The 15002-nt window shown below is 39.7% G+C and overlaps 1 protein-coding gene across 3 annotated transcripts in view; it reads left to right on the forward strand.

Annotated features, from left to right (window-relative positions):
- furina (furin (paired basic amino acid cleaving enzyme) a) overlaps positions 1 to 15002 on the forward strand; it is an 85452-nt gene that overhangs the window by 56791 nt on the left and 13659 nt on the right. For all 3 annotated transcript variants that reach the window (XM_026169440.2, XM_026169457.2, XM_026169448.2), the window contains exons 7-10: positions 5629 to 5717; positions 11049 to 11221; positions 12502 to 12714; positions 14370 to 14470. In XM_026169440.2, the coding sequence (XP_026025225.1) occupies positions 5629 to 5717; positions 11049 to 11221; positions 12502 to 12714; positions 14370 to 14470 (576 nt within the window). The remainder of the gene's footprint in view (positions 1 to 5628; positions 5718 to 11048; positions 11222 to 12501; positions 12715 to 14369; positions 14471 to 15002) is intronic.

Here is a 15002-nt window from a genome sequence, read left to right on the forward strand (position 1 = left end):
TTTCCAACCCTCGCTCACCTCGGCCCTTATCTCCTGCCACCCAGCTCCCTGTGTCTGTCTTATTGCTGGAACAATTGAGTGTGTCTGTGTGTGTCTGTGTCTGCACGATGTGTGTTTGCCTGTTATCCTTGCTCTACTGTGAGGTTGGTGCAGATGCATGTGGAAACAGCCTGTGGGCAGGCATGAAACTGCGTAACGTTGTGTTAAACTGTAAGTGTCTGTTCCCTGCAGAAAGCTCAACTCTGTTCACCTACATAAGGCAGTCTTTCTCTCGCAGCATACAAGCAGCAATAAGGACCATTCACCGTCATGTTTATCTAAAACACCATGTGATCTAGAGGTTTCTTTTTCCAAGGTTTCTCTCAGTTCTATCAGAACGGTTTCCAAATCTGCATTTCTTGATTAATGTTAAACTGACAGTCTACAGGGATACTTAAAAAAATAAATAAATTTGAGCCTGTGAGCTTTTAGTGCTGCTGTAGCACAAAAACCATAGTCATGATTATTTTGCTCAATAGTTGGAATCTCAGTAATTTAGCAGAATTATTCATTAACTTAATAAACATGCAGCAGGGAATTTCCTTGAACTTTATATATAATTCATATGGAAGAAAATTGTGATAGGGGACACAGGGTGTCCAGTTGGCACTCGATCCCAGACTGGTGTGTTTTTGAATAAAAAGCACTGCAACAGCACTGCCTTGCCTTAGGTAGCTGCTACAAACTGGAGCAGACATGTACAGTAGCCACGGGGAGAGTGACTGAGAGCAAAAGCCAATAACTAACTGACACATTGGTTTTCAGTAGAGTGTGACCAACCAGCTGAGAGATCCTTAAATTCTCGGCAGCTACGAGCCTTTCACAGAATCTCCACCACAAATCTTGCTGCTACTATCTTACTGTTTATGACTCAAGCTTAACTAAACTGAATTTAGGCTTTTTGTTGGGTGAAAGTGTGCTTCATGTATGACACAAGTTGATATGAATGCTTTGTTAATAGCCCATCTGTATCTGCACAGCAATGGATAAAACGCCTGCTAACAGTAACCTTGTGAATACTTTTCCAGACCTTACGTTGATCTCTCAGGACAATTTACCTCACATTCCTTACTTCACTTTCCTCTGCAAACATAAGCAGACACTTTGACCTGTGGGTCTGATTGTTTGTTAACTGGTAAACCATCAATAGACTAAAGAATGAACAGAGAAGGTGGTTGTTCAGAGACCAGCCAGCGAGTATTCCTCGAGTTTGAGGATGACAATATCATGTCTGAGTGAAGCAGTTTAGGTTTTAGACAAAGCTGATTGTTCTGCCAGCTGTGGGTCTGAATACTGATTGTGTGTTGGCCTTGGGCCTGCAGCCAGCTGTAGTTGCTGTAACCCAAGTCAGTCCTTGTGCCTCGAGTCTGCCATAGGGCTTGTTCCTGCTGTAATCGGAACAGAGCTTTGTTGAAACTGCTCTTTGTTCACCATCATTTTTTTGTTAGAAACAAAGAATCCAGTTATTGAACAGTGTATCACATACAAAAGGTGTTTCAGCGTTTCTATGGAGTTTTTTTTTTTTTTCCTTTTCCAGGAAAAGGGAGATTTTATGGCAGCTCAGCAGAGAATGATAATTAAAGGTCTTTATTTATTTATTTATTTATTTATTTATTTATTTATTTATTTATTTATTTATTTAGGAGAATGTTTTCATACTGTAACTGCTAATGATTGTAATTGCTAATTTAAGCAGCATAGCTATAAACCCACCAGTCAAAAAGTAAAGTTGGTAAAGTGGGAGGCATTTAATGACATTAATGTATACAGAAATCAGATTTAATTGTCCACATGATGATGGATAACGGTGCTTTTATTTCTGTTTTCTTTGTACTGTATTCCATATAATAAGGGCTTTCTGACGCACTTGCCAAACTACATCAGAATGGGAAATGTATTTCGGAGGAAGGACACAGAAACAAGGCAAACAAGTTTTGTCCTGTGTAAATGTAGCATGATCAGTTTAAGAAGTGTGTGCAACTGAGAGTTTAGAAGACTGTTTCATATTATCTGAGAGCCTTTCAGTGTCAGGGAATTTATCAGGACGATATTACAGCCGTGATAATTAATCTCTGGGACTTGTTAACAACTGATTGAACAGTCTTGTCAGTCAGCTCTTTGTTCCTGCTGACAATGTCTGAGTGGTTTCTCTGGAGTACTTCATGTGAAGATCTCCAGCACTGTGCTGTCAGCTCTTTAGCCTCCTGCCGGAACCCTGAGCACGAGGTTCAGTCCAGGTTTGCTTTAATGTGATGTCTTCTCAGGAACTCGAAACGGTAGAAATGAGGACAGTCAGTGAGCCAGCATTCATTCCTTCAATCACGTCTCGCTCTCATTATTAGGACTGGAAGCTCTCCGAGGCTAATCTTTGTGAATGATTATGCTGTTGACAGATGAACTCAGAGTCATAGTTTCTAATTAGATATGGAATCAATCTGCATTTGGAGATTTTGGGCAATAAACTATTAAAATCTTTCACCGGGGTTCTATTTGATATTATTATAAAGGCTTCCCTCTTATTCCTTTTTTCCTTTTTTCCCCTCTCCTCACCACCATTCATCCAATCTGCTTCACACCCAAGGAAGTGAAGTCTTATTTTGGGCTAAAAGTTGATTTCTGTTATTCTTTCACAAGAAAAACTTTTGATCACGACATCCTCAGTAGGCCACTGTCGATAGGGAGTGTTAGCAGCGTGATCACAACAGCTCATTGAATAGGGCTCAGTCTAAACTGCGAACAGTCATTGAGACAAACTTATTACCACCTGATGTGAAGATGTTGAGGAATGCTATCTTTAGTAACTATCAGCTGTCCCACCATCTGTTTTATCACCACAGTGGTTATTTAACGGCAAGCAGCTAGTGAAAGTGGAGTTTGGGACCGATTAACTATTGTGGTCCGCTCGATAGGCACAAGCTCTGCAGCTAAAGCTCGCTTCACTTGTGTTTGAGCTTGCATGCAGTGAGAGACACGTATGAGCTGTCCTCCTTTCAAAACTCACACAGTATTTATGTGTGAGTTTTTGCACGCTGTACTTCTTATAAACACTCTGGCTGCTTGTTGTTTACTATAGCAGCACACATGCAGGGCAAGTATTAAAGCCTGTGCATATAAAATCAATCTAAATAATGTCATTTCTGGATCGCAGTCAAAGACTAATGCTGTTGGATCATTGCAGGTAAATGTTGAAAACTCAAATCAGCTGTGTATTTGCTGACATATCCCATTTCCCCCCCCATGATAAATGACTGCAATAACTCAGTTGTGCTGCAAAGTGCACTGGTCCCCCTCTAAACAGGGACAATGTGAACGGGCGCTGCACCAGTTTTAGAACACTGTACTGTCTCTGCAGAGAGAGGAGGTTTTGTGGATGTGTTGCCCTCACAACCTAAAAAGCTGATACGGTAGTAAAATTTCATTTGAGTAAGGGAGTAAGCTTCTTTGCCCAATTTGGCCCAAAGATGCACCCTTCTCTCTTTCTCTCCCCCCCTTTTCTACTGACCTTAGCAACGAGTAGGAGGAGCAAAGAGATATCTTTGTGTATCCATTTCATTTCTTACAGGAAAATGATTCCCAAAACCCTGATTACGCAAGTCATTCTTGTATAATCAGGTTCAGAAGCCCAGGGCTCTCTCTGTGAATCATTTGTATCCCATGAACAGCCTAGCATGTAATTGACTTTAATGCATGTATTAGAGGAACACTTCAGGAGGGATAGGCCTGTGCATGCCTGGGATCCCATCGCGGACACCTGAGCTGTTCTTTATCATCAGTTTTCTCATCAAAAACACGGATGCTGTAGGATCTAAGACTCCAAAGTCAACAAACACACACTGCTGGGATTGCTGTGATAAAGTTCACTGGAAAATCCAGATGACGTGTGCATGCGTGTGTGAGTGTTTAACTTGGTGTCTGTAAAGATGTTTTTTATTATCCAACTGGGCCTCTGCTACCAGCTCAGTGGTAACAGAGGCCTTTAAGAGACGTGGCACTTTTGTTGCCTCTTGCATTAACATTAACCTTTGCCCTCTTATCTATTTAATGCTCATTTAGAACTACTTATGACTTGAGTAGCCGTCTACCCTAGGGCTGTGCGATATGACCAAAATCTCGTATCCCGATATAAAACAGATATCGTCCTGATAACGATATAAATCACAAAAAATGTAATATTTTCTGTAAATTCTGTGAATCTCGGGTAGGTGAAGTGTTTCCAGCTGCGCGTCATGTACCTGGAGTCCAGTGTTTTAATTGATGCATGAAACTATACTTTTTTTTTTTTTTTTTTTTTTAGACCTAGGTTGTAACGGCCACCGTTTTCTCTGAGTATTTATTACACGGCGTGCTGCGGGGAAAGCCTGTTCTAACGTTTGAGTCTAAGGTTTCTTTTTTAGCACTTGACGACTCTTTTTTTGCTTCTCATCCGTCAATACTCTGCACACTTTTTCACGTGATTCAGTTTATTTTGAAAATTCTCAACAGGAACGTGAGCTTTATTGTGAAAGGTTTATGTGGAAAATAAACAAGCGGACATGCGACGGTGTTACCGTCGTTGTTGCTAACGACAACCCATAGAAACAGGCGCTTGTCTGTCTGTAGTGTGGTTATATTAAATATGAGGAAGAGAGAACTTTAAGAAATTAATATAGCCACTACAGTGACCATCAAAACGATGAAAAAATATTGCCGTAAACAGTTTATTTTGCGACACCACGAAACAAATGATAGCGTAAAATGAAACCATAGTCGTTTTTATATCGTCATCCAATATATATCGTTATATCGAACAGCCCTAGTCTACCCTCAGACCATGTTCTTACATCAGATGCAGCCCATTTTATCAGGGAAGGCTGTTCACTGCTGATAGGGTGTTTTGATTATTTGGTTTGTGGTTTGGCAGGTTACCCGGAGTGCCTCAATGAAAGCCTGCTGGCCTAGATAGTTCCTTCAGTAGTGAAGGTCCACTGTATCTGTTGTTTCCTGATGAATCCAGCATTCCTGTCTAGGAATGGCTGCAATCCAATGGGGATTGCGCCATGGTTTAGAGGGCATTAAGAGTGCATGTCCATCTGGCAGGCGATGGGAATGCACTTGACTGGAATATGTTCCCAAGCCCTTCTGTATCTGCTTTTTGTATCTGCTTGCAGCTTATCTTGCTAGAGAAGTTCAAACTTGATGAAATAGGCGTTTTGATAACAGCAGATGTGATTCTCAGTTTCTTGCCACTAGTGTTATATGGCCATTTATTTTTTTCTTTCACTTGACCGTTTCAGGCTTTAGGCTTCCTAAGGTTTACTTTTTCTACAAGGACATGGTAATGCACAGTGGTTTTCAGTCATAAACATTTTTTTCTTTAATGGTTGAATTCAGATTGTTTAAACAATCAAGGCCAAAGAGTGTGGGTGTGTTTTGTCTCAGTCTGCAGCTTAACCACAATGAAAGATGAAGTTGAGTATTTCACAAGTAACTTTTTGTTAGACAAGTGCACAACCTGCCGTGTGTGTGTTTATATATACAGCAAAATGCTGTCATTAGGCAAGTAACATTAGGATAAGCAGTTTGTCTGACGTTCTCATTCTTTCTTTTAAGGCATGGGACCCGATGCGCAGGAGAAGTGGCAGCAGTTGCCAGCAATGGGATCTGTGGCGTTGGTGTGGCTTACAACGCAAAGATCGGAGGTATGGTGTGGATGATTGATTCAATCTCACAGAGGCAAAACTCAGTTTCATCTCAGGTCTTATTTTTTTCTTCCTTTTTTTTCCTCTGACTGCCAGAATGAGGTGAAATACTTGTTCTGCTGTGCCTGTGTTATTTTCAGCCCATTTCCCAGGCACAGCATGCCACTGAATCTCTTTGAACATCACCACAGTTGTTATGTGGATTGCCAGTGTGTTGTAAGTGTAATGGTTTTGCATGGAGTAGCAGTGCTGAAATGCACTGAAATGACACAATCGTATAGCTTTTATTGAATCTCCATTAGCCATAACAGTTTGTATACACGCTACACATAAATAAAAATGGCTTTTATACTTCAGGTGTTCTCTTCAGGCAAACTGTTCAATCCCCAAACCCATAAAATTATTAGTTAAATTATCTCTTTAACATTTTGTGACAGTCCTTAGCCAAGGTCAGTGCCCTGCCTTACATTTGTAAGATTTGTATTGGCCCCTTAGTCCAGCTCTCCACATAGATGCTTGAAATTAAGCTTTTTGTGGTGTAATTTTGCTGACAGACATCAGCGCAATAAATTGCAAACTCTGAATATTTACAGGCACCTTGTTGTGCTGATGGTGTCTCAGAAGAAATGAAGGGACTCCTCAAGGTTTTAACTAATTCAGCATAAATGTGAATCTGCAATCTTTAGTTGGTCAAAAGCAAATCCTGCTTTAGGTTTTTTGTCTTCTGTTTTTTAAGCCAAGTCCCAGACAGCCAGAAGTCAGATTGCTGTTCTACACGTTTGGCAGGGTCTCGTTGGCACCCTGCTGTAATTTCAGCTCCTGCTGTTTTCAAGTGATGCAACCACAAATTGACTGTGTCACTCTAGCCAAAGAAATGCCATCACCTCGTGTCTGTGTCCATCACTGTGCACATGCAGGCTGTTGCTGGCTTTCATCTTCACTCGTTGTCTTTTTTAATTTAAGAAAGCAAGTCCAATGAAATAAATCCCAAATGCATATTTGTACTTCGTTGTTTCTGGTTTGCCTCGTTGTTCTTTGTTTTACAGATATATTTTCCATTTTCATCAACAAGGCAAACTACTAATGCAAAATTTATGTGGCAGATTGACCCAAAACAAATCGGTTGATAGAAAACAATTTTCTTAAAGTATTTCTCTTATTTCTTTTTATGAAATAAAACAAAACAATTTCCTGGTTGCAGCTTCTCAAAGATTCTTTTCTCACTTTTATCACAAGATAAATATTTCCATCACTTAAAAAGTCATATTTTTATTATTTTAAACCATTTTAGATGTTTGTTTGATCGTTTAATTAACCTATTAACGAGTTTCCTAATAATGAAAACCCTAGTCTCGGTGCTAATGCCTGTGATCATCTTGTTCTCTTGTGTTTTTTTTTTTTTTTTTTCTTAAATGCTTATTTTGCACTCCTAATGGGTTTCCTTGTTAATAAACGGTTTCAGTGAGCTAGCAGTTAAAGTGTCAAGGTGCAGCTCCTCACAGATGAATAATCATATGCGGGTGTTTGGCCTTAGGGGTCGGAGTGTGCTGTGTACCACTGTTAGTTTTATCTTTAAATGATGAAGATGCGGAGCAGCAGTCAGAGCCTGCTCATTTATGAGAATATACAAAAGTGGAGAGCGTGGCAAAATATTTTGAAATATTAATTTGTTTGTTCTAAAAAGGATTTTGCACCCCGATGGGTTGTTTTGCTTCTGCCTAGAGGGAGAGAGCAGTTTTATCGTTTCTCTTCCCATCCTTCAAAAGAAACTTCAGTAGCCTTTTGACATTATAACAAATATCAGATTCGATTTGTACATCTTGAATATCAATTATTTCATCTTTAAAAAAAAAAAAAAGAAAGTGTAATTACATTTTTTTTCTCACATGCTAAAATTCCAGCCACATCAAATGGGTGGTTTGAAAAGAAGTTGCTGTGGAGCTATTGCCACTACATGTGTGCTGTGTTGATGATGATGATGATGATGATGATGATGAGGATAATGGCTTAATGCTTGTTTTAGTGCAGAAGACATATTGTTTTGTCAGTGTTGTGGTGGTCTGATGACTCCAGGATGCAACCTAATGATGTTTAGTCCTTTTTTAAGGACTGCACATGCTGTAGGAGCTTTTTTTTTTTTTTTAATCTAAGTACACGCTCTAGCTCACTATGTCTCTGCTTATCTCAATATCCTTCTGCCTACTTCCAGCTGTTATAAAGTTTGACTACTGTGTTCTTTATCTACACTTAAGGCTCTTTTCGATCAGTAAAGTCCAACCAAAACCACCATTCACAAATGACTAAAGGGAAAAAAAAAACTTAAAGTATTCATCCACTTTTCACAAAGAATAACACTTTATTTTCTTATTACAGGGTACAGACATTTGCCAAAAATTTGCCTGACATATTACAACACAGTAACATGAGTCCAGATTGTGCAGATTCTTCAATAGCTCTAAAGAAATGGAAGGAAATGTGTTCGTCAAACATCAGAAACAAGCGAGGGAAACCCATTTATTGTTCATGCTGTCATTATTCCAGTAGCATAAGCTGGTAGGTAGCGGTGCAGCAGTGCAAAGTTGTTGGGTTTTTTTTGTTTTTGTTTTTGTCGTCTTTTCTTTTCTTTTTTTTTTCCCTGCACAAGATCACCTGCCATCTTATCACCTGCAGAACTGAAGCCCATTGTTTAGCCAGAATCCTCTCCTGTGAGGTACTTTTATGGTTGTTTTTAAATTAGATTGATTGACTGACTTCAGCATTCTTAAGATTAACTGGGGTAAAGAAACAAATAATCCTCACAATTAATTAGAAAAGTCCCAGTTCTGACAAAAGTAGAAGCTGATACAGTAGCTTTGACAACATTAGGAGGGTCACCACCTCAAACTCTTTAAATCTTCTCTGAAATGTTTCACTTCTTTGGGTTTATGGTAAATAGACTCAGACAATTACACTTTGATAGATGCATCTGGGGTTCAGTATCATGTTCTAAGATACTTTGACATGCATACTAGAGCAGGATGGGATTGAACCACCAACATTAAGGCTCTTGGGCCACAGCCGCTGCAGGATGAGCTCATCGTTCCTTCAGGCTGGTCAGCATATGGCACATAGAGGTGTCGGTTTGTTCACAGTTCACAAGAATTGAAACTCCTCCAACAGTGTTGGCCAGAATTTAATCAAAGCTGCACACAATTATCACCTAATGGGTCTTCACCAATTTTTTATTTTTATTTTTTTTAAACCCGTTTCTCTGTGGGGGATGGTGAGACGGATGAGCTAATAATTCACTGCCGCTTTTTGTTTCCTCCAATGTGTGGCACTTGGACATTACAATCAGTTGTTTTATTTGTTCGTTTATTTTTTAAACACTTTAAAAAGATTATTGACAGAAATGCAAATAATTAATAAGATTCAGAGGCTGGAATGTGGAATCTGCTCTAGAACTGTATTGAACCTGTAGTATGGCTCTTAGCCTCTCTATCTTGGGGAGATTGTGATTCAGGATTTTGGACAGCTAGAGGAAATGCTTGAGTCTCCTCGTCGACCTACACATTCCTCTCACAAAAATGTATGCTGCCATGGAAACGCTAGTAGCAGTTTGGAGCTTTTGGAGAATTTCAAAGAGCAGCTGCTTTGTTACTTATAGCCATATATAACAACATGAAGTAACCTGACCTGTAATCGGAGCAGCAAATTAGTTTGTTATTAAAGTGCCTTGGATTCCCCCACCCCTGTCACTTTTCTTGTGGAAGAACACTTGTTTCATTGCGAGACGAGTGTCTGAAAAAAATAATTGGACTGGACAAACACCTACTCTACATAGCCATCCTGCATTATGTGTTTTGTCACTGGCACAGCATATTCTTGCTATCATTTGCCTTATAAAGAAGCTTTAGTTTAACGGATGCTATTAGCCACTGTTAGGTGTTGAAATAAGAGCAACTTTGATCAAATTTACGCTCTCACAGCTGCACTAATTTCATGTAGACACAGAAGAAGAAAAATTGTTTCCTTTCGTCTTTTTATCTGAGTTTTTAGTCACAGGAGTCTGCTTCACACTTCAGGAGGTAGTTCACCCACAAACCAGCTCAAACACCAAGGAAAATCAATAGAGATAGTGTTTGATTTACGTGATGGGCTCCGTAATCACAGCAGGTAGACATAAAACTAACGGCAGCATGCAGCACACCACTGCAGGAGCTTTACAAATACACATGAACGCTGTATCGAAAACTCATGTGTAAATATGCAAATTAGACACTACAGCGGTAGTGTTCTGTGCCTACACCTTGCTGAGTACATTGTCATTTCATGCTGCGACACTATGGCAAAGAGCTACAGACGACAGTAACAGGTTTCTGCAAGATTGCCGTCAACATCAGCACTTTGCATTGTTCAGTTGTATTGAAAAACTACACTAATTTAGCATTGCATTCATTCATATGTATGTATATATGTATGTAAAATACACATTTTATTGCATATATTTTTCTTGCTTGTCATGACCGCAGGGTAGTTTGAGTGCTTATCGTTGGATTCAAGGTGAACCAAACTAAGCTGTACACTGTATAGGTTAAAAAAAAAAAAAAAAAAAAAAACTCAAAACAACAACAAAAAATAAAAACACCAAAAACATCACAGTTAACAGACACAAAATTAAAAACTAGTCATTAAAAAAAATCTACTAAAATATTTATAACGCATGTGTGTGAGACAGATTCCCAATTCTGCTTTAGTTTTTGGTATTTGGTTGTAATGAAAAGAAGTCTGTCTAAATCTCCTTATGGGCGACCAAATCTCTAAATTTTTTTTATTTTTTATTTTTTTTTTTAAATCACTTTAGCTTTGAGATAATTTTTCTACTCCGCAGATGTAGTTGTGATCTTATGATGGCTTAAGCGTTACACCCTCTACAAAATGCCTTGTTTAGATGAGTTGGTGAAATATTGATCAGCCGTCTTGTGATAAAACATACATCCTCTTTATTGCATGAGGGCGTAATCATCGATAACCTTGCACCTGCCCATTACCAGCCATTTCATTTTATACAAATTCACTCTTCCAGATGCAGCTTCGTACCTTATGCAGATGGTTCTGTATCTGTAAAGGCTAAATGACACGCACATTTTCAGTTAACCTAAGCATGTCAGTAAATTCTCTGGCTCCTGGAGCAATTCTCATTTTCCAAGGTGACACGCAGTGAAACTGAATTAGCATCTTTGATTTACAGTATCGTAAGAATTATGGTGTAAAAGTAGTAATAAATCCATTTCTGTTTTGCCATGCCGTCTTTGACGTAGTTGACATTTGCATTTGTGAACGTACATGCAGGTGTGCGAATGCTGGACGGTGAGGTGACTGACATGGTGGAGGCACAGTCTCTCAGTCTGAATCCCCAGCACATTGACGTCTACAGCGCCAGTTGGGGTCCGGAGGACGACGGCAAAACTGTCGATGGACCGGCCAAACTCGCCAAAGAAGCTTTTATGCGTGGAGTTACAGAGGTGTGTGTTTGTGTGATGCAGAAATTATTTACTGCCTGTGTGTCGCTTCCTTTCGGCAGTCAGTAATTGAACTGTTCAAGCATGAGAGGACACAAGCGGGAAGAACAAAGCGTTTTTTGACCCTGACAATTATGAATAGAAAGGAATGTCCTCTGAAAGCCACCCAGGAAGAAAACTCCTAGAAAATGAAAAGCGGCAGCACTGGCAGAAATCAAATGTTTGTTTGTGTGTTTATGCCTCACCCCCCACCCTCCCCTTTTTGTCTAGTTGAAGGGTACTTATTAAACTCTGAGTTCGTCTTTTATCTTTGCATCTTTTTTAGATAATCAGGTTGTGCTTTCTTTAAGTGTGAATTCAGTGCTTATTTCCCACCTTCCCAAGGTTGTTTTTAAGAATTCCAATTAAATTCCATTAAGTTAGCAGAGCTTTAAATTGCTTAATGACAAGCATTTATAATCAAAAGCTTCCAAACACATGCTTATCTATATGCACATACACGTAGAGGGTTTGTAGAAAAGTAATTTCAGAAACTTTTCTGCCAACATCTAACGACGCGATCTGAATACTAAGCGACCATGCATACCGTCATGTCATCAGCCCTGTTGTTGACTTGTTTTAATGCATGTGACACACTGGGTGTGTGTCAGATATGTGAAATGAACAAGTTAACAGATTAGTAAGTATACAGATCACACCCCAACCTCTCACATCTGCTCGCCATGAATAAACACATCCATCCCGCTAACACAGACTCTTGTTATGGAGCAGTAGGATTCAAAGCATGTGCCATAAAGCTTGATTGGAACCGCTGACACTGACTACTAAGATAATTGCCACAGTGACAGCACTGTCAGATGGTGGTGTGGGTGGTGCATGGCTGGAATTGATCAATGCAGAGAGGGAGAGACAGTGCCACTCAATACAATAAAGCCGCTCTTAGATGAAAATTATTGCACTTCAAAGGCTGAGAGGTTGGATGATTTATTACAATGAGCTGTTGTCGTATACTGCCTTTCCATATTGAATTGCTGTCATGCGATATTTGGCTCTTTGTAATTTAGTGAGTGACCACCCAGGCCTGTACGTTGGGTTTTAATGGGACTCTTTTTGAAGCGAGCTCTGAAGTGAACTTGCCCCACTATAATTGGGCTTCCTATTAAAGATTGAATGAGATTTTGTTCTTCTGTGGATACTGTTAGTCTTTGGTACACATGGATGAAAGGACATGTGGTTGTCTTTTATTTTCCTGTTTGTTTAAATCTATGTTGTGTGTTCTCCAGGGACGCGGTGGTTTAGGCTCCATCTTTGTGTGGGCTTCTGGTAATGGAGGACGGGAGAAGGACAGCTGCAATTGTGACGGCTACACCAACAGCATCTACACGCTGTCCATCAGCAGCTCCACACAGAACGGCAATGTCCCCTGGTACAGCGAGGCTTGCTCTTCCACCCTTGCCACCACCTACAGCTCGGGAAATCTAAACGAGAAGCAGATAGTGAGTTGGCTCTTTCCAGATTTTGCCGTCTGCTGCAAAGGTTGCACAAAAAGTACTAACACACACTGCAAAAATACAGCTCACTACCACCTAAAACATCTGGAACAGTTTAAAATCTGAGAAGCAGGAAGCCTGGAGAACTTAATAAATTGATCATTTTAATGGTTGGAGATAAATTTTAATCTCATTGCAATTAATTCTGAACACAGTACATTAAGCTTTTTCAGCATTCTCATTCTGTACCCTCCATGTGTGAATCACAGCTAGCTTCTTCATTCTTTGCTGCTTTTGTTTCCTTTTTTTTTTTTTTTTTTTTTTGCCTGTCCCGTTTGGCTCTTTTGCCATCAGAATTGTTGTCTAAAGGCAAAGAAAGATGCCCAACGGATTTACTTTACCAAATGCTTTTGTTTCCACTTCTTCACCATTCATTCAGTTTTGGGCCATTAAAATGATTATGAATTGTGACTGGCTGAAACTCCATCTGGCAATCTGTTGCTGCTTAACACTCTAGTCACAAATGCTGTTTCCCTCTTTGTCTCTCACACGTGCACACACACAGTTTCTTTCTCTTGCATGCACCCTAGCTGACAGACCAACCGGACGGGCAGATTATGACATCTCCGTGACGTGTGGCTGGTTCCTTAATGCTTCAGTGATGCACTCATTTAATAGTGCTGTCATTCATGAAGCCAGGAATAAAGAGCCGGAGTAGGTGGGAAGAGAGCTCTGGATCTCTGAGGTTATACAGGAATATCTTCACTTGTGTTTTTTTCTTTTTCTTTAAATCACATGTATTCCATCTGTCGCTTTCAAATTAAAGTGAGTTATATGTGAACCTAAGGCTCCTGAATGCATAATGACCATTAAAGTCATTCTTGCAGTGCATTTATTATTCCCTCAGTCTGTTAAAAGATCAGTTTCTGTATGCTCTGCGCTGGTCAGCAGTTTGTGATCCAAGCTGCTTTTGTATCAGCTTCATTCAGTAGCACTGATTGATTTTACCTCCAGAATTATACAATGGGTGACTTGGGGTCTTATCACCAGGCAGTGTTTTGTAACCTTTATCTTCCAGCAGATGGTTTTTTTTTCCTGAGGACAAATACACCACAATTCTTTGTATTCATGTAGCTGCAGAAAATTCTCACCTGGGAGCTGCCCAGTACAACTACAGCAGAGTGCTGGGGGTCATTGAAATGATCTCTGCTAGAGCAGTCCAGTAAAAACAAGACTTGTTCAAAAGAAGCAAAACATAAGCTTATATGGTTTCTCTGGTTTTATTTTTCTGCTCTACCCATTAGATGATTTATCCTTGCTAGGGAGAGAGAATAAGTGAAGAAGTGATGGAGGATAAAGGTTTTTACTCATTCGAGGGAAACAAATTCCAATTTATCGGGTTACAAGAGAGTGAAATATCTTGTGAATTTAAAAATAAAATACAGCTGAGATTTGAATACCTTCATTGTCAAGTGATGAGCTACGTAGAATTACATGAAGAAAATAGACACTGAGGACGGAGCACAGTTAGAAAATTGCATTAGCTGTTTTCCTTCTAGCAACGCCAAGTGAAATACGAGTTTATGAGAACAAAATGGAAACGTGAGAAAAAGGAGGAGGAATGCTGTGATACTTAAATTCACTGTGTTCATCTTGCTTAGGTGACTACAGATCTCAAATCAAAATGCACGGACTCTCACACAGGCACCTCTGCCTCTGCTCCGCTGGCTGCTGGGATCATCGCTCTTGCCCTTGAGGCCAAGTAAGTGCTTATCGCCATCATTTTTCTGAGTCCGACTAGTCCCCGCTATTCTTTTCAGCTGTACAGCCTTATTCTAGCGTTTAATATCTGCTGGCTTTTGTTTTTGGGGAGGGGGGAAAATGGCACAAGCTCGTTAGAGATTGCAACAGTTTCTTTCCAAACTCAGATATTGAAGTTTTCAGAATGCCAGAGTAGTTTGTAGAAATGCTCCACTGTTATCTCACGAATTTTTCCAGGCCAATTTTTTTAGACTTTTATTTTTTAAATTCTTCTATTAAATTAAGCTTTTACTGCTGGTGCTGAATGTTTATACATTAGTTCTGCGTGATTATCCCATTTTATGAATTACTTTTTAACCCCTCTGCCACAGATTTCAACTGTGCACTTACAAACAACACCATTTGGATGTGAGCGCTAATCATTCTTATCTAGTCACGCAGCACTAATGGAGAGACAAACATGGACGTCAGAAGAGCGCCGAAAACGAGTAATTAGTCTTGTGGCAAAACAGAGTGAGGTGATGGAAAAAAAC

Source organism: Astatotilapia calliptera, chromosome 1 (assembly GCF_964374335.1).
Source record: "Astatotilapia calliptera chromosome 1, fAstCal68.1, whole genome shotgun sequence".
In the NCBI taxonomy this organism is placed as follows: domain Eukaryota; kingdom Metazoa; phylum Chordata; class Actinopteri; order Cichliformes; family Cichlidae; genus Astatotilapia; species Astatotilapia calliptera.